The sequence below is a fragment of the Opisthocomus hoazin genome, chromosome 5, assembly GCF_030867145.1.
Source record: "Opisthocomus hoazin isolate bOpiHoa1 chromosome 5, bOpiHoa1.hap1, whole genome shotgun sequence".
NCBI classification, from domain to species: domain Eukaryota; kingdom Metazoa; phylum Chordata; class Aves; order Opisthocomiformes; family Opisthocomidae; genus Opisthocomus; species Opisthocomus hoazin.
The window spans coordinates 4826695-4854427 of record NC_134418.1 but is presented as its reverse complement, the minus strand read 5'-3'; the positions used below and the strand labels follow the sequence as shown (position 1 = coordinate 4854427).

The following is a 27733-nucleotide window of genomic DNA, read 5'->3' as shown; positions in this document are numbered from 1 at the left end:
TTTCAGGTAGCTGTAGAGAGCAACAAGGTCCCCCCTCAGCCTCCTCTTCTCCAGACTGAACAGCCCCAGCTCCCTCAGCCGCTCCTCATGGGACTTGTTCTCCAGACCCCTTCCCAGCCTCGCTGCCCTTCTCTGGACACGCTCCAGCCCCTCGATGTCCTGCTTGTAGTGAGGGGCCCAAAACTGAACACAGCACTCAAGGTGCAGCCTCACCAGTGCCGAGTACAGGGGCCCGATCCCCTCCCTGCTCCTGCTGGCCACACCATTCCTGACACAAGCCAGGATGCCACTGGCCTGCTTGGCCACCTGGGCACACTGCTGGCTCACGTTCAGCCGGCTGTCAGCCAGCACCCCCAGGTCATTTTCCACCAGGCAGCTCTCCAGCCACTCCTGCCCAAGCCTGCAGCATTGTGTGGGGTTGTTGTGACCCAAGTGCAGAACCTGGCATTTGGCCTTGTTGAACCTCATCCAGTTGGCCTGGGCCCATTGATCCAGTCTGTCCAGATCCCTCTGCAGACACTTCCTACCCTAGGAAACTGGTTATGAGACTTCTTCCAGTTAGTTACGTGACTTCTTCCTAAGAAACTGGTTATGAGAAGCATTAAAAAGACATGAGTACAAACCCCTTTTTTATTGTAATTTCTTTTACAAGTTCATGTTGGAGGAACCTCTTTATCCTCAAAACCCACAACTTCACCCAACTGTATAGATGTGTTCCCCTGATTAACTAGCATGCAATTAATTACAATAGACTCTTAATTATGTATGTGCATGATCACATACTATATTAGTAGATGTTATTTTATAAGTGTCATACAAGGTGCACTGCAATAAGCACGAATACTAATTTCAGTAATGCAAAAGATAATATGAAAGAAATGACGAAGTGCCTTTCCAGAAAGTATCTGCATATATCCACTCTAAAACATTAATTAAAATGCACTATTTACCATGAAGTCTGAAGTATAACTCACTCTTCTGACATGCTTTCAGTGAAAACTGATTACAGTACACTACAGTGTAAATCAGGTTTCATTACTTTGACATGCAGAATGATTTTAGTTTATTAATTTTATGGTTTACTTATACCAGTCTGTGAATGTCACCTTGGAGTCAACACAAGAGCCGTTCCTTCAACAGCTTTGCAAAATATACACACTTTTTTTCATAGTAATTTAATTTTTATTCATCTAAAACTAGTTTGCATTATGAAATCATAAGATTAAAATATTTACACTGTCAGTCCTCAGAAAGAACTTACCCTTTTTAACTTGAAAAAAAAAAAAAAAATCAAATTTGAGGTCCTTAAGTTGGATTTTCCTAAAAAAACCCAGAGATGCCTGGCTTCCTGGAAACAGAATTCAGAATAGCATCTGACAAATGCCGAGATTACAAACCATATTGCCATACACTGCCCTTGCAAATCTAGGGTGCAAACTGTGTAAGTAAATACACCCACTTACAAAACAGTATTGAATATTTGTGTTTTAAATAACATGGTACGCTGCTGTAACAGACGGAAAAATTCTCAGGTGTGAGAACAATATTTCTCATCGCTTATGAAAGAGCTTGAATCTGAATTTTAATCATAATGTTTAGAAAAAAGATGATGTTTATAAACATTAAAGTGTTAACCTTACTGGCAAAAGGCTATCTGAATTACTGTTACATGGAGTATTATAGTGGGAAAAATTAAAAGCATATTCGAGAGAGACAATGCTCACACTGCACAAAATCGGAGCGACCTGCTGACATCTACAAGCGCAGCATTCTGGGTTCTGTACATGAGAGCAGAGCTCGTCAGAATCTGCGCAGAAAAAGCTGCCTTTTTCACTATGAAAACTGTTTTCAAACTAATTAGCTTGTCTGAACAGTTTGCAAGTTGAAGGGTTCTCACCATTTTTCCAGAACATAGTACCATTGTACAGTTACACTGTTTGAAAGAAAAATAAAAAATACAAAACACTTTTGGGACATTTACTAAAAAGAAGTAACTCTCCTCTGCTAAACTCACAAATCCACTCTGCAGGCTTTAAATATTCTGTATATAAATTTCTGCAAAATTTTGGGTTTTTTCAGAGGTTTTTGTTTACGCAATAAAAGTGAAATAGTCCAATAGCTAGTAAAAAAAAATAAATTACATTTTCCAGTTTCAACTGCAAAGTCTTCTAATATTCCTGTATAAAAACGTGAATGGTGGCAGTCAAAAGTGAATATGAGCCCGTACCAATTTTTAACTCCTCTTTAACTTATTTTTCCTCTTTGGTGATTGATTAGAAACTTGTACTACTCTGTCACTCCAAATTAAAGACTTAGTCTTTATACATATACAGAATGTGTGCAGAGAAAAGAAAAAAAAGCAGAACAACTGTAGTACTTCAACTCTGCCACAAGATGGCAGCACTCTACAAGCACTGAGTGAGTAAACCCTCGAGAGCAGCTGCCAGGCGAGTTCAATGCGTCTGTCCAGTTCAGAGAGCTGCTCAGCAGCAGTACTTGTCCAGTCATTGAAGGTATCTGACACTTTTTACTTTAATTCTCAAAAACTTAATTTCTGCAAAATTAGAAAGTGATTAAGATTAATGTATAGATGTGTCATGTCATCTCCTGCTTCTTGTTCAGCACTTGAAGAATAAATACAGTGAAGCAGAGGAAGAAATGCAAACAGTGACATCCATCATGGATTTGTTCCCTGTTTTTCCTACACACAAAACATGCTAAACCAACACATAACGCTAAAAACGCATACAATTTTCAGATGTGACAGCAGCCGCATGACGTCAGCCATATCAGCCAGGATGAGCAAGCGAGTGACAGCGGAGAGCAAGGCGCGAGCAGCCCGCACCATGGTGCCCCGCTTCACCGAGGAGCACGGGTCGTCAGCAAACTCTGAAGAGGCGATTCGCATGGTTTCTCCTGGAATTGGAAAAAGAAAATGGTAATTGGAGATAAGTTTTACATTTGTACTTTTTTTTCCAGAAAGTATAAACAGCTCACTAAAACAAACTAAGTGCTGTTAGGAAAAAAATAATGGCTTGTTTACTGACTATTGAATTGCTCTGGAGAAATATTTTTTTAAACATGTGCGGCAACTGCCGTGACACACTCTGCCTTTTTTTCTGTATTCCCAAACTGTTCTTCTTCTAGAGTGGTCAACCGTAACAGCAAAAACGGAAACTAAAACACCAAGAGAGACTGCTGAGTGCAACCAGCACAACATATGAACACCGCAGCGTGTGCTACAGAAATACAGAATCCACCTACGTGGACAGGGAGGAGAGGACAAAGCACCCCAACAACACCACCTCGATTGCATCTCTCTACAATTCTGACTTCCAACAACGTCCTTCTCCTTCACTCCCCAGTCACAGAATTATAGAATGCTTTGGGTTGGAATGGACCTTTAAAGGCCATCTAGCCCAACCCCCTCCAGTGAGCAGGGACATCTTCAACTGGATCAGGTTGCTCAGAGCCCCGTCCAACCTGGCCTGGAATGTTTCCAGGGATGGGGCATCAACCACCTCTCAGTCCTTGCCTTCTTCCTCAGATACATACTCCACTCTACTCCACCTAGAAGAACTATTACTGCTATTAAAGATATTTTTTTTTTCTTCCCCTTCCACTCATAATTTCCTTTGTGACCATCACTGCTGTGATTTTACTGCCCGGTCTTCTCTACTCACTCTACGTGTTCACCACTCCAGACTGCCCGGGTGCCGACTGCTGCCTCTCCCCAGACAAAGAAAAACACTCTCTTGTACAACGAATGAAACAAGCTGGTGCCTGGACACTTTATTCCTGCTTAATTCCAGCAACAAGCATCTTATTCAAGATGGTACTTCCTAATCAAATCAAGAGTTTTAAGGATGAACTTTACTACTTCTTTTAAGCAGACAGAAATGTTAAGAACGAATAAACAGTACTTAATGCTCCCACCACTGCAAGGGCTCGAGTTCTTTCTGCAAAGCTGAGATCTAATAGCTTTCAACTACTAAAGGAAATAATGCTTTTAAAGGAGTAAGACCAAGAGTGGAATATGGCATCAAAAGGTGGGCAAGTAGAAGCTGAAGGAAATTTAGAATCATAGGTTGGAAAAGACCTGTAAGATCATCAAGTCCAACCACCCACCCAACACCACCGTTCCTACTAAACAGTGAGCCAGGGACAGCACAACGCATTCAGAGAAACAGGCAAGATAGCAGTGCCAAAGACCTCGAAATCAGAAAGTGGGAACCTTTCTCCCCAGGTATTTACAGTGAGGAATAAGGTGCCTAACTGGACATAAAAGATTTTTTAAAATCAGAACCATCTTTCATAGATTTGATAATCTAGTTTAAGCCAACATAGAACATGAAGCTCAATCAAAAAGGTAAATGTTACATGAAATTACAGAGAAATGTGGTTAACATCACAAGGAAATCAGGTAAATTCTGATATTCAAGAAACACTTCATGAACGAAAAACAAAGAGCACACCACAGAAAGTGAAATAAACTAATAGTTTAATGCAGTGGTAACTGGAAATTAATGGCATGTATCTTTTCCTTTCATATATGATTCACAGAAAACAGTGAAGGGACTTGTGCCATAGGACGCTTCTTTGTAACCACCAGAAAAGCAAGAACATAGCACACAGACCATACAGAAATGTGGAACGTCTATCAGTCCATAATTTTCCAAAACAATTCCAGACACATAAAAAAATATTTTATTCACTAATCATTGGAAAAACAGAATGATGCATTTGTATTTCAAAAGTTACTTGCAAAATGATATGGTTCTGGATGCAGGAAAAGAACCTGGAGCTGTCATTAAAACTAAAATCTAAATGTTTATAGTAATAGCTATATGGTAAGCAATGTTGTAACATCTGAAGCGAAAGCCGACTGATTGCTATTTGTGATGAGAACATCAAGGAGGAATAGACTAGAATATAGAAGTAAACTTAATATTAAATGCTGAGGCCCCCAGAAAAACTGACTAATGCAAAAAGGTTATTAGAATGTTTTCACCTAAGCTGCAATCTTAATAATAGCTAGGATCTAATAAAATGTTATTCTAGGCAACAGGGAAAACATGCATCACTGCTACCACTTTCATCCTTGTAGGAAATGGATGATTACACCACCTTACTTCTTAACACTGCCAGCCAAAAAATAATGAAGTGAAAATGTATCATCTTCCTTCATAACTCCAGAAATGGGAGAAAAATTATGCATTAAAACCAGAATGATGACACTATTAATCCAACCTATGAGAAAAACACTTGTGTATTCTAAAGGACTTACGGAAGACAACCCAGTACAGAACCCCCCACACCCAAATCCCAGGCGCTCGCTCTCCCATGCTCAGAAGCGGCTCAGTATCCGCACGCTGCCGCGCACCAGCTGACGAGCCCTGCTCAGAGCCAGTTCTAACGAGGTTAGGCTGTCCCACACTGATGGCTCAAGATCCCAGCTAGCAAAGCTCCACAGGGCTGCCCTGCAGCTTTACTTACTTCAGATCAGTTTGGCTGTTTCCAAAATGTGTTGCATTCTGCTGCATCTACTTGTTAAAAGCATTTAAAATAAGCCAGCCCAGCTACAGAATACAATCCCATCGCTACATCACCTGGAATTATGTTGCAGCTATGCCAAGTAAAAACTGATGTTCCACCTGAAGATGAGGAAGAACTTCTTCCCTCTGAGGGTGACGGAGCCCTGGAACAGGCTGCCCAGGGAGGTTGTGGAGTCTCCTTCTCTGGAGATATTCCAGACCCCCCTGGACATGGTGCTATGCAGCCTGCTCTGGGTGACCCTGCTTGGGCAGGGGGTTGGACTGGGTGACCTCCAGAGGTCCCTTCCAACCCCTACCATTCTGTGATTCTGTGATTTTTAAGACAATCAAATTTCTTAGTTTTCTTCATACTTTTACCCTTTGCTGAAAGAAACCTCCATATGCAAGCTGCTTTTTTAAAAATTCAGCATTTTTAAACGCATCATAAACTTTCAGCAGTTTCTGTATTTCAGTTTGTTATGACCTTCTTTTCAAACCACAATTTTCTTCATTCATATAATAAAAAAGGGTGTCTGTGCAGCTGAATTAATAAGTTTATATTAATTTTCACCTATCTTGCTACTACACTGCCTGAAAACCCACTGCATCATATTTTCTCCATGGCACTTTCAGTCCGAGGGAACCAGCACGTGCTCTGCCTTGTCCCGACTGCGCGTCCGTTGCCTGACCAGCCAGCGGCACGGACCAGGCCGAACTGCACCTGCCTCGCTCTTGGCGTGAACACAAGTCGCAGTTTTTATCTTGTTCTCTTCTCTCTCCAGTTGCTGATTTTTAATTTCTTTCTGTTTATAATTCTTTTGCATGGGTCGAAACAGGACAACAATTTAAATGTATCAGGAGCTACCAACCAGCAGATCAGTAATTACGCAAGCCTCATTGCCCTCGGAAATCAGGCTGCAGGAGGAGCAAACACCGTTTCGAATGAGATTTTCTATTAAACCAAACATTGCTGTTGCTGAGAAATAAAAAAATCCTGTTTGTCTCCAGTGTAGAAACTCAGAAAGTACTTCTAATATGACATCAAAGCATATTTACATTGCTTTTAAGACCATTATAACAACATTCAAAAAACTTCCCAGATGGCATAACTTCCCACGAGACAATGCAAATACTCGGGGAGTGACTTTAGACAGCTACAGTGAAGAATTCCCATCAGAACTCTTCTCCTTATTATATTACCATTAGGACTGCATGTTCTTATTATAATTTGTGTGCAAGGTATCTTGGATGATAAGCTGATAACACACAATTTCAGCAGAAAAATTCAAACGATTCATTCTGAAGGCAGCACATACTTTTCCAAGATTTCCATAAGGTTGCCAAAACTCTCCAAAGATTTCTTCAGAGAACAAACAATCATTGTCAGATAAAGAGACAACAAAACAAATTTTGAAATATGCTTAAACATTAAATGGCTCAGCATCGCAGAGTTAAAGCTCTGGGTAGGGAACAAGACAACAAGGTTTCTGCAGAGGAGGACCACAGTTTGCTGTACCTACGTGCTCTTGCATTTTACGTATGTGCCAAAAATCACCGCAACTAGGAGCAAGGAACTCTGAAGCCACAGAAATTTTTCTGACTCGTACTTTAAACCAGACATTTCTTGGAAAAATTAATCAACAACTCTTGGCTGAGAGTGCGCTAAAATTGGTAATGAAATTTCCACAAGTTTTTTTTATTATTATTTTTCAGAACTCAAAATATTTCACATAAAAGGAGAGGCTGAGAGCGACAACAAAACAGCTTAGAGTTTAGCACATGGACAAGGGTTAGATTTGACTATCCTAAACTGGGAATTTGATCCAAAATGTGAAAAAACAACTCATCAGTGTAACAACTGGGAAGGCATCATCTTCCCTTCCGTTATTTGTTAGTGGAAACCATCTATCACAGCTTTTTGTAGGAAGTTTGATCCCATATGCACTCTTAGAGGACATCGACCTGATGGAACCCAAGGGCTACACGCAACTGTATGAAAAGCCCAGCAAGGCTTTCCCTCATTTACGCTCAAAGTTGGATTCAGATCAGCTGGAAGTGGTTCTGAGCATCCAGCAACAAAACTTTTGCCTGTGAAAGTGCTCGAACTTTAGGTATATTCAAGATCAAATGGCAGCCAAAGCAAGCTTTGGATTTTGGAATCAGATGCCTGCAAATTGTTTAAGTTCTATTTTGGTACTGAAGAGATTTTAGTGTTTTCTGCCAAATTACCAGACTGTAGTTTCAGATAAATATGAATACTGAACTATGAAGGAAGTAATATTTGATAATTGGCCAGTAGCACCAGGAAAGCAGGCAGGAAAATTGTCTTCTGAGGCCTGACTATCCAAGGAGATACAACTAGCAAATATATTTGAAATTCAACACTGGTAGACAGAGGAAAAATACATGGAGGGTCAAAAAACAGTTTAAAATGTTTGGATTAGCCTTCTAAAGCTAAAGTTAGATGAAACAATTCTTTCTTTTAATCTTTCTTTTAAATTCCAAAATAATTAAGCAGAAAGTATTCGACAAACAAATAAGAAAATTAAAAAGTATTAATATTAAAATTCATAGCAGGTTGTTTAAACCTTATAAAGAACTAGTAGGTCACAATTTGAAGTCTAAGAACCTAGAAAGCCAGCTGTAATTGGGGAGGAAGGATTGTCTATCTCGGTGCCAATTAACATATTTTTATCCTTGTGCAGCAACAGTATCAAACCACTCTCAGGCCAAAGGTAATGCTGCAGTTAAAGCTACTCAAATTATTTTTCAGATAAACCTGTTTATCTAGAAAAACGCAACCCTACTTTCAGTTATCCTTTTCTTTCCAAATTCATTTCAAGTTATTCTGTAATCTATATTAAATTACTTTCAGCGAAAATTAGGTCAACACGAGACACAGACATCTTGAGTCATCAGGTCTGCTTCCTTGCCACTGCAGACAGTCATGTCATAATATAATTAATAATAATCTTAGTATCATAATAACCACACTCATAAACTTATCAAGCTGCCATCTTAGAAACAGCTCAGGCATTTAACCCCAATTAATCCTACTGGAAGTAGGAAACTCATTCCAAAATGAACTTCAGAATCTGACAGTTTTTTTCATTAGAGACACTTTAATTCCATGCTGAGTGTGTTTGTGGACAATTTATACCCATTTCTTCTCATGCCCCATTTGTCCTTCAATTTAAGAATTCTTCTTCCACTGTCCTTCCTATTGTCCCTTTTTCACTTCATTTATTTCTGCGATGAGCCATGAGATCTTAAAGGCAGTACTTCAGCCTCCTTTTATTGCATGGAACATCCATTCCCATAACACTAGAGCAGCCCTATGAAACTATTCTGTTTCTGGAATACACGTGATAAGAAGGGCAGTTTTCTAGGACTGTCATTTGTAGGTACAAGAAGTACTTCACCTTACACCTTGCAGGATTCACACACCTTTTTTATTAAACACATAGTGTCAGCCACTTTCTTGCTAAGACCGACACATTAAATCCTTTGGCATCTTGCTTTGAGAAAAAAGCATGCATTTAATTTATACTTTGTAAATGAAGAGTCTTAGTTGGGTTAGAAGGTGATTTTAAAATCCCAGAACATTCAGTGGAGAAAGCCCCTATCAGCCATATGAGAAATGTTTATAACAAAAGAAGAAAACAAAACAAAACTAAAAACACAAACCAAAACCAAGTAAAAAACCCCACCCCCAAAGCCAACCACAACAAAATCCTAATAGTGAAACTCAGCTTCATTCCTGAATTCCAATGATTACTGGTAGTACTACCACCAGTAGATACCTGGAGGGAGGGCACAAAGAGGACGGAGCCAGGCTCTTTCCAGTAGCGACCAGTGACAGGACAAGGGGTCACGGGCACACACTGAGAAACAGGAGGGTCCCTGTGAACATCAGGGAACACTCTTTGACTGCAACGGTGACGAAGCGCTGGAATAGGTTGTCCAAGGAGGATGCAAAGGCTCCGTCCTTGGAGATATTCAAATGCCATCTGGACACAGTCCTGGGCAACTAGATCTAGGTGGCCCTGTCTGAGCAGGGGGGTTGGACCAGATGCGCTCCAGAGGTCGCTTCCAACCTCATCCGTTCTCAGATTCACAGAATTCACAGAATCTGAGAACAGCCACACAACAAGCCACTTTCCCACACTTGAGTAAAGGCTAGATGATGTGCCCAAAGTTATCCTATTTAGGTTCTGGGTTCTCACCAGCTTGAGAAGGTTTAAACCGGCACCTACCATCTCCCAACATCACTATCAAACCACCCAGCTTGCTCCGACAGGATTTAACCGAGGGACCTACCCTATCTATCCTTTCTTGAGGGATAACGCAAGCTTAGATTCAGTCATACTCAGTTACTTTCACCTAACAATGTTACAGCACCTGGAAACAGAGTCTTTTAGACCCGATTCTCAACAAAAACACCCTCCTCCCTTAGATTTTCAAAATAAGAGGTCATTTCATTTTGGATATTAAATTCAGGCACTCATATAGGAGCAGTTAAAGATGTTTTTAGACATATTTAACCAGAATCATGTACACACAAGTCACCTGGTAACCTGCGTAAGGTAATTCAAATACTACAAGTTTAACTTCTGCAAAAAGCCACCAACAGATGATTGCAAAGGTCACCAAAATTCTGAATGATTCTGTATAACCCAAAAACTGAACATTGGAAAAAAGAAAGTCAAAGGAGCAAAAAGAATGTGCAGACCACTGCCTGTCTCATGCTGAACCCCATTCAAATTTCTGCTTCTCACTGTTAAAGTCTTAAAACGCAACGCCCCACACAACTGGAAGGGTGTAAAGTGATACTACACAGCGAAAGTGAAAATCAACCTCAGTGGAAAAAACAAGCAGAAAACCAGATGAAGTCAACAAGTCTGTACATCTTTTCCTGTAATTTTATATACATACACATATATATACACATATTCAAAACTATACATACACACACATTAGAAATTTTGTATTTTCTGAATATATTTTGGGAACAATTAGGCTGATTGCTTCCTATTTTGTACTAGAAAGAAAATATTAATAATTATTAATAATATTATTATATCTAGGAAAAGTATTAATAAACAACAAAAATGTGTAAGTATTCTGTGATGTTCTTACATACACACACAAAAATATACATACATATCTATGCATGTATATCAAAGAGAAATTAAAGGATGATGACAGGATTTTTTTCAAAAAACGAACAAGCTGGAAGTGTAATTGATAAAAAGCAACCACACTATTTTCATAAATGTGGACTTTCATAGGATTTCGTTTACAAACAAGTATTCTGATAAAAACCTGTTTAAAAATATCAGTGTGGCCATATTAAGTGGAGTAACAGGCTACTAATATTTACAAAAATAATAACCAGGATAAATAACCAGCTTGTAGTGGTAAGACTTCTCTTTGGGAATCCCAGGCACCTGAGAGCAGTGGGAAAGGGGGCAGGCAGGCTTACCCTTGGTTTGGGAACATCTAAATAGACTGGACATGCCAAAGTCCATGAGCCCTGATGGAGTGCACCTACAGATGCCAAGGGAGCTGCCCCAGCTCACTCTCAATTCTCTTTGAAAGATCACAGTGATTGACTGTGGTAGCTTCCCGAAGACTAGAAAAGAGGAATGTCATCCTGTCTTGGAGAAGGGAAAGAGATTGGATCAGGAGAGCTACAGGATAGTCAGCCTCACCTTGAGCCCTGTAAAAGAGATGGAGCAAATATTCCTGGAAGCCATTTCCAAATTTATGAATGAAAGGAAGGTGATGGGGAATAGTCACCATTAATTTATGAAGTGGAAACCACACCAAATCAATCTGACAGCCTTCTACAACGAGGTGACAAAGGGAACCATAGACTGGTTTGGGTTGCAAGGGACCTTTAAAGGTCATCTTTTCAGACATCTTTCACTAGACTAGGTTGCTCAAAGCCCTGTCAAGCCTGACCTTGAACACGAAGAGAGCAGGGGTGTTGCTCATCTCGACCTTAGTAAGACTTTTCACACTGTCTCCCATAACATCCCCATAGAGAAACTGATGAAGTGTGAGCTTGTTAAGTGGATAATGAGGTGCATTGAAAATGGGCTGAACTGCTGGTCTCACAGCGTTGTGAGCATGAAGTCCAGCTGGAGGCATGTCACTAGTGGAGCATTCTATGAGTCAATACCGGAGCCGAGACTATTCAACCTTTTCGTTAATGGCCTAGATGACGGGACAGAGAGCAAGTTTGTCAACAATACAAAACTGGGAAGGTTGGTGGATATATCAAATGGTTGTGCTGCCCTTCAGAGGGATCTCAACACCCCAGAGAAACGAGCAAACAGAAACTTAATGAGGCTCAGTGAAGGGAAATGCAAAGTGTTGCAACTGGGCAGGAGTAACCCCAGGCATCAACACATGCTGAGGGCCAACAAGCTGGAAGACAGCTCTGCAGAGGAGGACCCCAGGATCCTGGTGGATAACAACATGGGCATGAACCAGCAATGCACCCTTGCAGCTAAGGTCATCAGCATCCTGGGCTGCATTAGGAACAGTGTTACCAGTAAGACCATGGGAGGTGATCCTTCTCTATTCGGAACAGGGCTGACCATGCCTGTAGTGCTGTGTCCAGTTCCGGATTCCCCAGTACAAGACAGACATGAGAATACTGGGGAAAAAACCAAAAGGCTATTAGATGATTAAGAGACTGGAGTATCTGTCATATGATGACAGGTTGAAAGAGCTGGATGGCTCAGAGAGATGTTATCCATGCATACAATACCTGACAGGAGGAAATGAAGAACAAGGCTCTTCTTAGTGGCATCTAACAAAAGGACAAGAGGCAATGGGCACAAGTTGAAATGGATTTTCCATCTTATGTATTATTATTTGTTAATTTTATTGTGAAAGTGATCAAAAACCACATTAGGCTTCCCAGAATGCTTGTGGAGTCTCCATTAGTTCAGATATCCAAAACTTTATTCAACACCGTTCTGGGCAACCTGCTCTAGCCAGCCCTGCTTTAAGTAGGGCCATTGAACTAGCATATCTCTAGAGGTCCCTCCCAGTCTCTGTGATTGAGTGAAATCTCTCTCTCTCCCAGATATCAAACAGATTCAAGAGCATGCACAACTGATAGCACCATGACAGTGCTGGAATAAGACCCAAACCATATAATTTCTTAACACTGGAAGTCAAGATCATCTACTCTCTGGTCTTACCAGCTCTTTTCTTCAGAGGCAACCACATCATGTTTAACAGCAGTGACAAAAGTAAAACAAATGTTTTGATCGTGGCTTCTTTAGGACTAATATGTAATTTGCAGTATCTTGAAAAACAAAGGCACAATCACTTTGAGAATACAGAAGGGGAATCCTGTTTAAAAGAAGTTACTCTCTCCAACCAATTTTCTTATGACACATGACTAAGTTTGTGCAGCAATAATTGTGTTTCCTTTGCCTGATACACAAATACACACTCCTGCTACCTCCACTGTGCCAAGCCTGGTGGGCATTTCCCACTAGATAAACTGGTTTTCTATAAGCTGGCAAAAACCTAACCAGACAAAAAAGTACCCATTTTCTACTTGTTCATCAGACTGAACTCTCTTCTTTTACATCAGACAAAAAGTCAAAGCCAGCACGATGGACTGAAAACACATTGAAAAATAATTATAAAATGTATAGTATTTATGTAAAAAACAATGATTTTGATTTCATGCAGTTTATTAAAAAAATCCCTGTACAGACAGATGCATTCCATTTACACACATGAAAAGCTGTCAATTTTTACACACCATTTGCTACGGAAATCATTGATTGGACTTATCAAAGTAAACATATCTTCTGCTCCATGTCCTCGAAAACGCAATTCCTGTTTCAGCCTAGTGCAAGTTGCTGGGGATGGCGTACCGGAAAAAGAGGAAAGGGATGGTTGAGAGGTACCAGTGTTGATTACTGGCCCATTTGTCAGTAGAGGTGCATAAACATGCTGTGGTGAGCTATTAGAACTTTTAGAATCATAAGCAGACATAAAGGTAGGCATCTAGCTATTAAGAAAGGAAACGCTTAATGGTTAATACACTGAGGAAATATCACTTTTCCAAAGCCCTGAAGAGTTTGGTAAGAGACAGAAAGAACAGCTATAATCAGCAGGGGAGGCTGACAATACTCCAAGCACCTGGAAATAATTACGGAAACAATGACAGTTTGATTGTACGTGCCATTCCTGAGCAGCTCTCAAATGGAAGAAATTAATAAAGCTATGGTCTAATTAATCCATCTCTTTTAGATTCTGTGTTTTATTCTATGTGTCGAAGATTAAAAAGACGTGACAACTGATCCATGACCTAATTAAAGCATTTTAGAGGGCTCCCCTTGTAATTAGAGCAAAAGCATCGTTATGAAGCTATTCTAGATTAAAATAATGTATAGAGCCAACCTGAGTTGCAGATTCCATATAAAACACTATTTATGTACTAAATTATAATATGATGGATTTGAATAACCCGTAACTGCTAGTAGGGTATATGTAAATAATGTAAGCTGGTTTTTAATTCTTTCCTCATGGATGCTGTCCTGTTATTAAAACAAACAATACCAAACCCTTCTTAAAATATCATATTTTGTTTACAATACTTTAAAATCCATTCTCCACAACTGAAAATTGTTCATTTCAGTAGTAATCTCTATTTGACATTGCGTAATCACCTGTTCAGATCTGGGAAGTAATTTGTAGAGCTTTTTCATAGTGAAAAATGCTGTATATTTACTAAATATAAATATGGATGAAAAACGCTATTCAGAATTCCCAAAGCTTCACACAAATGGCTGTTAGATCTTCATCTCCCCTTCCCTAATACTTTTCTTTTAAATCTTTACTGCTGTGTCCCCTAAACTCATTTCCCCTTTCACCTGCAGTTGGGATTTTGTTCTCTGTCTATGGAAGAACGACCACTGTTCTCATCATATTAATAGATTTCAAGGCAAGAAAAGGCCAGATAGGATTTGCCTGATCTTTTCCCCTTCCATTTCAGCTACTAGAGCTGCGTCTCTCTGGAATTGATTATACAGACAATGTAGTTCACTTAAATTTGACTCACTTTACATTTGACATTTAGATAAAGTGATGGATGATGAATATCTACTTTAAAGCACAATGGATATCCTTAAAGCTAGTATGCATTTTAGATTCAATATGCGCATTTAGATCCAACAGCACGTCATCTCGTTCTCTTCATAGGCCATTCAAATGTATAATTTTAATCAACCTGACTATTTCTTTCCTAAAGAACAGTAAAATACCAAGAATACAGAATTTTAAGATATTCAGCCACATATCTATGGCAATTATTTCACAAATGTTACACTTTAGAAAGAACTTTTCTCATTAATAGTCAGATTAATAGCACATTTGAAACATCACTGATACACTTAAGTACAATAAAACATTAATTAAATTTCAATTCAACAGTAAATTGTTTTGGATGTGAGAATACATTACCATTTTTAATCCCTCTTTGTCTGCAGCTCTCAGCTACTCTGCAGTTTAACATCCTTCAGGGATAAGCTAAACAACTGGTTAGCCTTCACTGAACTGGAGAGCTCATGGAGATCAGCATGAATATTTCAGGTGTTCAACACTGCGGTTGGTGCTAGGGAAACATGCAAACACACCGGACCTTTTCAGATATCAATAACCACAGAATTTAAAAAATTAAACTCAACTGAATTATCACATGGCCTTATCTGTATCCTGGCAAAAGCCATGCAGCTGAACTTCAGTCCTCTACGGAAGACAAAGAAAATGTTTCTATCTTGAAGCAGCATCTGTACTGCCAAATTGACTCTCTCCGTGCTTTGTTCCAGTGGCCAGATAAACCTGACTGTCCAAGGCTGTACACAAGCAAGACTGCTCTCACCATCCAGCCGAGAAGGAACCCGATAATCTCTTTTCCAAGGAAATCTGGGTGTGTCCATTCGGGCAGATCACATACTGAAAGTGGCAGGACTGTCGTCCAATGGTCAGGACAAAGCAGGACAGATTTCTGCCACGCAGCATGATACTGGGGTGCATCATTCAGCACTGCAGGAAGCTCGCTGTCTCTTTGTTCAGCTAGTAGTTTTTCCATTACCTCTACCTTTATTCTAAAAATCTGAGATTTCTAATTAAAATAAGAAGCGTTCCCTTCTTTACCAGATAGCTGCAGGACTGAGACAAGCCGAACATTCAAAGCGAGTAGAATATTTCATCATATAAACAAGACAAAACTATTCAAATAACTACAGTGGCAACTGCTAGAAGAAGTTTTGGTGGACTGTGCGTAGTACATTTATCAAAATAATTATTGAAAAAAAGACTAAAATTAATGAAACTGACACAGAGTAATCTTTTTCTGTGAGACCAGGTAATTAAAGTCTTGAATTTAATCATTTAACGGGTTTCTGAATAACAATTTATGAATTGTAAAGAGAATTGTCATTAAGAAATCTGACTGAAACGTATCAGCTAAAGAACAACATTTGAAAGCACACACAACTCTCTAATAGACATAGAAAAGAACATGCTCTAAGAAAACTACAGTGGCATTCCCCATTCGGCAGACAAATTTCACCGTTCTGGATATTGCTCTCCTTCTGGGGCTTGAAGAGGCTTACAAATACTGCACGGCCAAGCAAGTTAGTGAGCAGATGATATCTATGCCGTAGGCACTGTGAACGAAGTTCAAAATCATAATTACAATCAGCTTCATCATTCTCTATTATCTCATAAAAAAGAATTGCCCTATAAAAAGCTTTGTTGAAATTGATATTCTCTGAGGTAAGCTTCAGTTTCAAGGGGTTTACAATTTCCAGCAAGCCGTATTCTGTTAACCAAACTTACCAAAACTTCCCAACGAGCTCCGAGAACAGGAGCAGCAAGTTGCTCGTGTCAGCTCACGGGAAGCACTGGGAGGAGGTGGGTAGGATTGACGATGAGATTGATCTGTCCAGTGGATCTACACGTTTTCAGGGGTCAGTCTCGCAGTGCTTTATAGCCCTGATCATTTATGATTTTTCTTACACCTTGTTCCTCTTTGTGCCTGCCTTGACAGAAGCAGTGAGCGAGTCGGGGACCACCTGGCTCAGAATAGAGCACGTGTCCAGGCACACTGTAGCCTGGGGACTAATGTAGCAAGAGGTATTGCTGCCTGCTGATCCCCCAGCTTTCTGATGAGCCCGAGATAAAGGAAATGGGGGGATTACGAAAATGAGAGAGGTATATAGCATGTTCTTAACATCGTTATTAAAAATGTGGGAAACAAACACTGCTGAAAGTAAAACCACCTTCCTGTAACACCCTGACTGGCGTAAGAGACCAGGCATGCTAATGTCAGACAGTTCAGGGTTTGTAGTCAAGCCAGAAAAAGAACAGGAAAAATTTAAACAAAAACATTGAAAAAGGTACTCTGGTATGAGACAGCATGAGAAAGGAGAAAAGCCAGCCAAGGAGGCTCACCAGCACGGGGAAAATCGATGGTATAGGCTCACGATGAGAAAAGATAAAAGAAAGAAGGCAACAGAGAATACAAAGGAGATCCCCTGCAGGTTTACACAGAGCAAAAGACAGAAGGCACAATAGCAATTTAAAGAATTATTTCATTTCTACTATCTGTTCACATAATCTGCACACGTTAATTACGGTAACCTACATTTGAGACCCAACACAGTTATTTTTACACCATAAAAGAACTTGTCAAGGATTTCTGCAATCACGCCAAAAGCATCAACCTACAGGAAAATGAAGCCTCTCTTTCCAAAATTGGGAACTACATTAAAAAAAAAAAATTTTCACTGACTATAACACTCTTTCATCTAAACTTGAGTTGGAAATATTTTAATACTCTCACACTTTATTGCTCGTTTCAATCGGAATTCATATACGTTACAGATGTTAATATAACATAGCCCCTTATATATAATTACACACATGACATGAATGTTTAAAAACCGCAAGAGATTCTGTGCAGAGACACCTGAACTTCGTACTGCGAAACTCCACTGTGGTGTAAGGATCAAAACACAAACCTGATCCACGGACCATCACCACCAACACACAGAAAGGCAGATTAGTATGTTTTGTGTAATAAAAGGCTCATAAACAATACATTATTACTGCTAGATGTTTAACAAGAACAGAGGAAAAAAACAATCATTACTGAAAGCTGCAAGTATAGGTGTCGCCATGGAAGCATAGTAAGAAACAGGAGAGGTGTAAACACTGTGTTTAACTACCAGAAATAGTCATCAGCTGCATCTATTCGATACGCTTGTCAGCAGGTGTAGTAGTCCATATGGATTTCTACACTAGCCTAGCTAGAGCTTCTCTGCTCCTTAAATGAGCATATTTAGAGCTAAATGAGTATTTCCACCTCACACTGAATTGAAAAAAAATAAAAAAAACAACCAAAAAAACCCAAACAAACAAAACCCCACAACCCCCAAATCGCACATCTTTAGTTTTCACTGGTGCAAAGGCAGATAAAGGAGATTGGCTGTGACTTTCCTGGCTAATCCAAAGTGCAGAAAGAAAAGGGAAACAGTAAAAAGAAAGTGGAATACAAACAAACAAAGAAAATCAAGTTTGTCCTACCATGCAACCTCAGGATGTCCTTTGGATACAATTAAAAATGGGCCAGAATGATTCTGTAGGTACCATGTATGATCCTTGCACTCAGCCAGATCATGTTGTATGCAGGAACACAGGACTGGAAGGATTCCTAGATCGTCGTGTCGAGCTACCTGCTTCCACCTGCAGTCGTGGTATACAGTCTTCCAGCATTCATCACAAACAGACAGATTTACTCTACAACTCCCTCACCACCTTCTACCTCTATTATTGATCTGTCTGGGTTATTCCAGAACCTCATTCCTCTGACTTTGAAACTTTCTTTTAACTTCCCGACATCTGAGGAATTTAAACCTATTGCTCTTTGTTTCAATGTTATACTATAAATTCAACATAATTTCTGCCATGCCTAGGTATCTATAAAGGATGGTCCTAATGCTTGAACTATTTTTGTTATGTCAGCTACCTGCCATCATAAAGATTCTCCACATCCCAGAACACAGCAGTAGCTTCTCCTGCAATATTCGACCAGGTTGAACAGGGCTCTGAGCAACCTGCTCTAGTTAGTGGTGTCCCTGCTCGCTGCAGGGGGGTTGGACTAGATGACCTCTAGGGGTCCCTTCCAACCCAAAACTTTCTATGATTCTATGATTACAAAGATTATTAATATATGTTTTTATTCTTGCACGGGCATGTCGTTTACTGGGGCACTTCAAGTGCTTGAACCGGCTTTGCACTGCTCCCTCCACAGGGCAGCTTCCTCTTCTGTTAAATGAACTCAATAACGCCCTTGGAACGCATACGCTGTAGATTAATTACAAAATATCCATTTAGCTCAACACAGTCTGATTATAAGCTACCCTTATTACTTGAGAATGTCTTAAAACAGGCTTTGATGTTCAAATTCTTAAAACCAGTTTAAAAGTTTAAAGGTTAAAAAGGAGAAACTTTAACAATAAATAGCAAATGGAAATCCTACTTAAGAATATTTTTTTCTATTAACAGTACAGACTCCGAAAGAGGGCTTTTCTGCACAGACAGCGTTTGTGGGTGTAGGCGAAGTGGGGAAGGAGCACAACACAAGATAATTGAGAGAAGGAAACGGAAACTGCTTCAGCCAGCGGGAAATATATTAACTGAAAATTAGTTTAATTAAGGCACATGTCCGTGGACAATCATAACTAGCCTGTTAGCCATAAAATAACAGCATGATCAAAGTAACAAATTGAGTGATTTAATTGTCCAGATCAAACAGGTGGAAGGAAGACAGAGTTGATATATTTTTGTGAAGAAAAACAACATATGTTTTGTCAAATACTGTAGAAATCACACAATAATATAAACAGAGGATTTAAGCTGCAACCAAAACAAACAAGAAAAAAAGCCAGACACAGTTCTGAAAGTCAAATTTGGAACAATTATGAGTGAATGAGATTTGCAAACATCACAAATCAAAATCAGTGAGGCGTTTAGACTTTCATTTTTAGTAGTTATGAAAATAATTCTAAATTCCATAGGCACTACCAAACGATCTCCTTTTCCAGTTTTCATATATAAACAGCAGCCATAAGATCTTGCAGACCCAAAATTTAATAAGTATTTGTCTCTGATAAAGGGACTAAAACTGAGAGAAAATGAGATTGCTGGCGAAAGGAGTATTATAATTTTACACTTCTCAGTGGAAAGCAGCGCATGTTATTTGATTACAACATTTTATATTCTCTCACTCTGTAAAATATTACTTAGAAAACTGGCCCCTGTAATATGTGAAAAATGTATTCCAGACATAGATGTGTTCAAAACAGTAAATGGAAAGACAATAAATAAAGGTCTTCTGTACATTGACTAAGTGCCTTTTAGGATTCGCGCGGGCAGGGCGAGCGGGGAAGGCGACTGGCAGGGTACAGCCGCCCCTTCTGGCAACTCAAGTAGTGGACATCGCTCTTCCAGGAGATATTCTAGCCATGGTTACCACCCGTGGTAAAGCTGTTGCTCGAAGGACTGTGGGGACCCAGACGGAGGCCCCACGCAAGAACGCGGGTCTCCAGGTCTCTGGCTGCAAGGAGTGCCTGAGCCTGGCGCTCGTACCGGAGGACAGCAGAGACAACGGCTGTGTTCGGTGCGAGCAGGTAGATGATCTGCTCAGCCTGGTGGCAGAGCTGAAGGAGGAAGTTGAGAGGCTGAGGAGCATCCGGGAGTGTGAGAGGGAGATCGACTGGTGGAGCCGCACCCTGCCCTCCCTGAGGCAGAGGCAGCAGGAGGCGGCTCCACAGAAAGCAGGGAACCCCCAACCCTCTTGCCACCGAGCAGAAAGAGGGGGCCTAAGAGATGGGGGGGACTGGAAACGGGTCCCTGCTCGGGGTGGCAAGTGAATTTCCCCCCGGCCTCCCTCACCTGCCCAGTTGCCCTTAAGCAACAGGTATGGGGCTCTGGAATGTGAGGGACTGGCCACAGAGGATGTGGGTGAAGGTGAGTCTCCATCCAGGGGGTTGCCTAGAACGAGTCAGTCAGCCCCACGTATTACAACTGCCTCAACTAAGAAAAAAAGGAGGGTCATTGTCATAGGTGATTCCTTTCTGAGGGGAACAGAGGGCCCGATCTGCCGACCGGACCCATCCCACAGGGAGGTCTGCTGCCTCCCTGGGGCCCGGGTTAGGGATGTTGCGAAGAAACTCCCTGGTCTGGTGCAGCCTTCTGATTACTACCCCCTCTTGGTAATGCAGGTTGGCGGGGACGAGGTAGCAGAAAGAACTCCCAAGGCCATCAAAAGGGACTTCAGGGCACTGGGGCGACTGGTTGAGGGATCAGGGGTGCAGGTGGTGTTTTCCTCCATCCCATCAGTGGCAGGGGACAGCACTGAAAGGGGCAGGAAAACTCACCTGGTTAACAGGTGGCTCAGGGACTGGTGCCATCGGTCAAATTTTGGCTTCTTTGATCATGGGGAGGTGTACACAGCACCGGGCCTGCTGGCAACAAGTGGAGCTCAGCTATCACAAAGGGGAAAAAGAATTCTTGGCCACGAGCTGGCAGGGCTCATTGAGAGGGCTTTAAACTAGGTTCGAAGGGGGAAGCGGATATTGCCCAGCTCACTAGGGATGAGCCTAGGCTTGGAGTGCCAAGGCCAGGGGTGAGATTGACAGCCCAGCTCAAGTGTGTTTACACCAATGCACGTAGCATGGGCAATAAACAGGAGGAGCTGGAAGCCATTATACAGCAGGACGGCTACGACTTGGTCGCCATCACAGAAACATGGTGGGACAACTCGCATGACTGGCATGCTGTCATAGATGGCTACAGACTCTTTAGGAAAGACAGACCAACAAGGAGAGGTGGGGGAGTTGCTCTATATGTGAGGGAGCAACTGGAATGCATTGAGCTTGGCCTGGGGGCAAATGAGGAACGAGTTGAAAGCTTGTGGGTTAGAATTAAGGGACAGGCTCACACAGGTGACATTACGGTGGGTGTATACTACAGGCCACCTGACCAGGAGGAGGAGGTTGATGAGGCCTTCTACAGGCAGCTGCAAGCAGCCTCCCAGTCACAGGCCCTGGTTCTCATGGGGGACTTCAACCACCCTGACATCAGCTGGGAAGACCATACAGCTAGGCAGGCGCAATCCAGGAGGTTCCTACAGAGCATCGATGATAACTTTCTGATGCAAGTGGTGGAGGAACCAACAAGGAAAGGCGCGCTGCTGGACCTCGTGTTAACAAACAAGGAGGGACTGGTGGAGGATGTGAAGGTTGGAGGTAGACTCGGCTGCAGTGACCATGAAATGGTCGAGTTCAGGATCCTGCGTGGAGGAAGCAGGGCGATAAGCAGGATCAAAACCCTGGACCTCAGGAGGGCTGACTTTGCCCTCTTCAAGGAGCTACTGGGAGGAATCCCATGGGACAGGGCTCTCGAAGGCAGGGGGGTCCATGAGTGCTGGTCGCTCTTTAAACAACACTTCTTCCATGCACAGGAGCAATGCATCCCCCTGAGAAAGAAATTTAGCAAAGGAGGCAGGAGACCTGCATGGTTAAACAAGGAGCTTCTAGCGGAGATCAGGCAGAAGAGAAAGGCCCATGGAATGTGGAAAGAGGGACAGGCCACTTGGGAAGAGTACAGAAACGTAGTGAGAGCATGCAGGGATGCGACGAGGAAGGCCAAGGCTCACCTGGAATTGAAGCTGGCAAGGGATGTCAAAAACAACAAGAAGGGCTTCTTCAACTACATCAGCAGCAAAAGGAAGGCTAGGGACAACGTGGGGCCGCTGCTGAATGAGGAGGGTGTCCTGGTGACGGAGGATGCGGAGAAGGCAGAGCTACTGAATGCCTTCTTTGCTTCAGTCTTCAGTGCTAAGACTGGCCCTCAGGAATCCCAGGCCCCGGAGGTAAGAGAAGAAGCCTACAAAGAGACGACTTTCCCTTGGTCGAGGAGGACTGTGTGAGGGATCGCTTAAGTGATCTGGATGTCCACAAATCCATGGGCCCCGATGCAATGCACCCACGAGTGCTGAGGGAGCTGGCGGATGTCATTGCTGAGCCACTCTCCATCATCTTTGAGAGGTCCTGGAGGACAGGAGAGGTGCCCGAGGACTGGAGAAAGGCCAATGTCACTCCAATCTTCAAAAAGGGCAAGAAGGAGGACCCAGGGAACTACAGGCCGGTCAGCCTCACCTCCATCCCGGGTAAGGTGATGGAGCAGCTTATCCTGGAGGCCATCATGAAGCAAGTGGAAGAAAAGAAGGTTATCAGGAGTAGTTAGCATGGATTCACCAAGGGGAAATCATGCCTGACCAATCTGATAGCTTTCTACGATGACATGACTGGCTGGGTAGACGAAGGGAGAGCCGTGGATGTTGTCTACCTCGACTTCAGCAAGGCTTTCGACACAGTCTCCCATGATATCCTCCTAGGGAAGCTGAGGAAGTGTGGGCTGGATGAGTGGTCGGTGAAGTGGATAGAGAACTGGCTGAATGGCAGAACTCAGAGGGTTGTCATCAGCGGCGCTGAGTCTAGTTGGAGGCTGGTGACAAGTGGTGTCCCTCAGGGGTCAGTACTGGGCCCAGTCTTGTTTAACTTCTTCATCAACGACCTGGATGAAGAGTTAGAATGTACCCTCAGCAAGTTTGCTGACGACACCAAACTGGGAGGTCTGGTAGATACACCAGAAGGCTGTGCTGCCATTCAGCGTGACCTGGATAGGCTGGAAAGCTGGGCAGAGAGGAACCTGATGAGGTTCAACAAAGGGCAAGAGCAGGGTCCTGCACCTGGGGAGGAACAACCTCATGCACCAGTACAGGCTTGGGGTGGACCTGCTGGAGAGCAGCTCTGCAGAGAGGGACCTGGGTGTCCTGGTGGACGACAGGTTAACCATGAGCCAGCAGTGTGCCCTGGCTGCCAAGAAAGCCAATGGGATCCTGGGGTGCATCAAGAAGAGTGTGGCCAGCAGGTCGAGGGAGGTTCTCCTTCCCCTCTACACTGCCCTGGTGAGGCCTCATCTGGAGTACTGTGTCCAGTTCTGGGCTCCCCACTTCAAGAAAGATGAAGAGCTACTGGAGAGAGTCCAGCGGAGGGCTACAAGGATGGTGAGGGGACTGGAGCATCTCCCCTACGAGGAGAGGTTGAGGGAACTGGGCTTGTTCAGCCTGAAGAAGAGAAGGCTGCGAGGGGACCTTATAAATGCCTACAAATATCTGAAGGGTGGGTGTCAGGAGGATGGGGCCAAGCTCTTTTCAATGGTGCCCAGTGACAGGACAAGGGGCAATGGGCACAAACTGAGGCACAGGAAGTTCCGTCTGAACATGAGGAAGAACTTCTTCCCTCTGAGGGTGACGGAGCACTGGAACAGGCTGCCCAGGGAGGTTGTGGAGTCTCCTTCTCTGGAGATACTCAAGACCCGCCTGGACAAGATCCTGTGCAGCCTACTGTAGGTGACCCTGCTTCGGCAGGGGGGTTGGACTAGATGACCCACAGAGGTCCCTTCCAACCCCTACTATTCTTTGATTCTGTGATTAGGAAGTGTATTTCAAATTCTCATGCTGTCATTTTTATTACTTCTCTCATCGACTGCCATTTTCTGAATCCATATGCAAAATTAAAGCCTAATCTGTATGGGAGAACGAAGCTTCTTCACGACCGCTTTCGAGTTGGACGACTGCCATGGGAAACACAATCAAAAACAAAGAACAGAGAAGGAAACGTGCTGTAGGTAAGGAGGAGGACTGAGGAGGGTGCAAGGAAGACTCTCAGATAAAGTTTATTGCTCCAAGGACTGCTTGTACCTTTCTCATTAAATGTGACAGGGTAAGTAGCAGAACCAATCCTGGCAGCACAGATCAGAACCCAAGGTTCCCACTTTCTAGGTGAATTAGAGCAGTATTCACAATTACATTTTGAACAAAGAAAACCTTGGTTTTTTAAACTGAAAATATATTTTACCACTTCATTTACAACATTTACTCAACAGAACAAAATTTTTTTGGTATAAGATGGTTAGTAACTTCTTTCTGTGTAATCACTGCAAAACCACTCCCGAAATTTTCCAGTTACAGTTTTTCAAAGACTGAAAATTCACCATTCAGCAGAACAACGGGCGGGGGGGGGGACGGGGACATGACACACGGACACACACGGGACAGACGGGACTGGAGAAGTGGAAGCAACAGTACAGGACAACGGTGCAGTGCAGAAGGAAACCTGCCTTCCCCTTTGAGACAAGGTTGGCTTTGTCACACTTCCCACCTTCTCCACCAGCTCTTCGCTCCAAGCTATGTGACTAAAGCACAAAGTAATGACCAATTCTCAAGGTCATCTCCTTGACTTCCTCCCTTGGGTGGACTACTTCCCAATTTACGTCTCCAAGACAATGTCTCTGCACTGTGCCAGATCACCCTCCCTCCCAGTTTCCCTAACCCATCGCTACAGTAGACAGCTGTAAAACTCATGTTAACTTTGTGCTCTTAAAAACTTCCCTCGCGGGTGATGGAAGTTTTAGAGGGCACCTACACAGAGTCATCTGAGGTCACTCTATTGCCAAGCTGAAAGGATCGCCTTCCAAATACTTTCAACCCAACTGAGGCTGTAAAATCACTGATTTTCCAGTTCAAATGGTGAACCAAACTTTTCCTTTTTTTATTTTTTAATGTTGAGTTGAACAAAAAGAAATTCAGTTCTGAATTTCTGTCCAGTGAATTAATAGTGATTTCAAGCACATGGCTGTGATCCAGATAACGTTTCACTAGCACATAAATCAGAACAGCTTCAAAAGGAGAGGCCGACATGCTCATCCCATGGTGCTCTACAGCTTTATGCTAACAGCTTCCTGCTGAAGGGTCAGAGAGTTCAATTCAAAGCTCTATATTGAATTACACACAGAAACAACTAAAATACAGATTTAATGCGTGCCGGAAAAGCTTCTTGCAGAACATTGTTCGTGGCTATCTCAAAACTTAATTGAAAAGGCTGTGCAGTTAATGTTGCTGGGGATTACTGCCTGCGGACTAAGCCTACCCAGTTTTGGAATTGCTGCTGGAAGACAGAACAGGGCAACATAACTGCCTATGGAACCTCCTCCAACTTGTGAGACCCTAGTTTTTATTTATTTATTTATTTTAAATCCTAGTGAAACGATTTTCCGAATTTGACCCGAATTCAGAAATTTCATGCATGCTAACGCTACACTGTGATGAGCGATGGAGTAAAATATTTACTGAAAAATATGTCCTAGTTACAATCCCTTGATAGAATTTTTTCTTTTAAACAGTGGTGTATTTCTGTAATCCTTTCTTAAATAAAATGTTTCTTAACAGAAACATTGTTTCTAAAGGAACGTAGTAATTTTAGAATTTGATTTTAGAATGCAAGTTAAATAGTTCTGGAAGGAACATTACTTCTATAAGTTTCGATTTGTGAGTATAATTTAATTTTTGACAACTGTCAGATGTTGACATTCTAAAGTAATTTCATTCCTCTCTCCTATAGAGTCATGATAGTAATAAAATCTTCAAGAAAGACAGTATAAATAATTATAGTATGAAAAGGAAAAATTACCTAACATACTCATTTATATTACTTTTTACACATGTATTGCTGTGCTTTTACAAAATCTGTCTCAAACTGTCATATTTGGGCTATATATCAAATGCCAACAACCTTTTATAACAAACATTTCTTGGAGATGTAAGTTGCTTTTATAAGTTTAAATTAACATGAGCTTAAACAAAATACTGAGAAGCGAATCGATTACTAGAAAAGCTCCAGCCAAGGCTGCAACAGAAATAAATCTTTTGAAAATGGTGCAGAGAGCAAATATAGGCTCTCAGTCCTCAGCTGGCTTTACCAAGAAACAGCATCATCTTCAGTTCAAGACCTCCCCAGCTGCCTGAGCCATTAAGGACGTGTACAGAAAATCATTTTTCGCTACATTTAGCTTCCTTCTCAGGGATACAGGACGCACTTTGGGATGCAGGGGAAGAACATTTTATGACTACACAAGACTTGTAACAGGATCATTAAGGGAAGAACAAAGCTGGGTAAAAGGAAGGACCGAGATGATTTGGGGAGGAACAAACCTGGAAATGGAGGGAAAAGAGGATAAAGAGACCAGCCGCATGTGAATAAACTGCTGGCCAGCACACTTGTCTGGCCATGCCTTGGGCCAGATTTCCAGTTTCCAGCTGCTGGGTAGACCACAGCATCTGAAGGTCGACTGAGACATCTGCTTCCTTGCGCCTGCGTCTGTGCATGTCTTGGGGAGTGGGGCAACTGGGGAGACCAGGATCCAAGAGCCAGACACGGGACAGACCGAGAAGCTAAACCCAGCTACTGAAAGGATCTACATTATACATACGAATGTAGGTATTAGTCGTTAACAGACTTTCAATCCTAATCAGCCAGAGAGGGGAAGAGGATAAAACACTTAGTGCTGTTGGTTTTGTTTCATGGAATCATAGAACAGTTTGGGTTGGAAAGGATTTTTAAAGGCCATCTAGCCCAACCCCCCTGCAACAAGCAGGGACATCTTCAGCTGGATCAGGTCGCTCAGAGCCCCGTCCATCCTGGCCTTGAGTGTTTCTAGGGATGGGGCAACCTGTTCCAGGGTTTCACAGAATCATAGAACAGCGAGTGCCAAGTGTCTGATGTGTGTGGGCAGCCATGTATATACGTACATATGAGCTCTACATGCATGCTTGTGTGCATGTGCCTGCTGGGATTATATGCTCAGCCTCGTTACTACTTGGACCAGCGGCCATGGAGCTGCAGCAGCCTCACTACTGGATTTGGGAACCCCTGACACTACTTAGCCTGTATACCTACTCTTTGAGATTCTGTATAAGCTTCTTCATCAGACGTGTTCTAAATCATTTTAGAAAAGGAACTTTAATGTGTTTCAGAAGCTAAATTCTCTGAGAGCTGAATGATAATTAATAGATTTGAAAAGGGTCTGACAGAGGAGACGTTAGAGTATTTGCACAGAATGACATTTAGCATGCCATATTTCTTAGGATGAGCACTGCAAACATGAATAACAACTGAAGTCACTTCCAAATGTAATCAGCAATTCAAAATAGATCATGAATATTTTTGAATAACAAGACAGAGTTCTCA

At 42.1% G+C, this 27733-nt stretch overlaps 1 protein-coding gene across 3 annotated transcripts in view; it reads right to left on the bottom strand.

Moving 5' to 3' along the window:
* The window catches only part of CTNNA2 (catenin alpha 2), a 536393-nt gene that overhangs the window by 387752 nt on the left and 120908 nt on the right, over positions 1-27733 (bottom strand). For all 3 annotated transcript variants that reach the window (XM_009934739.2, XM_075420290.1, XM_009934738.2), the window contains one exon: positions 2750-2916. In XM_009934739.2, the coding sequence (XP_009933041.1) occupies positions 2750-2916 (167 nt within the window). The remainder of the gene's footprint in view (positions 1-2749; positions 2917-27733) is intronic.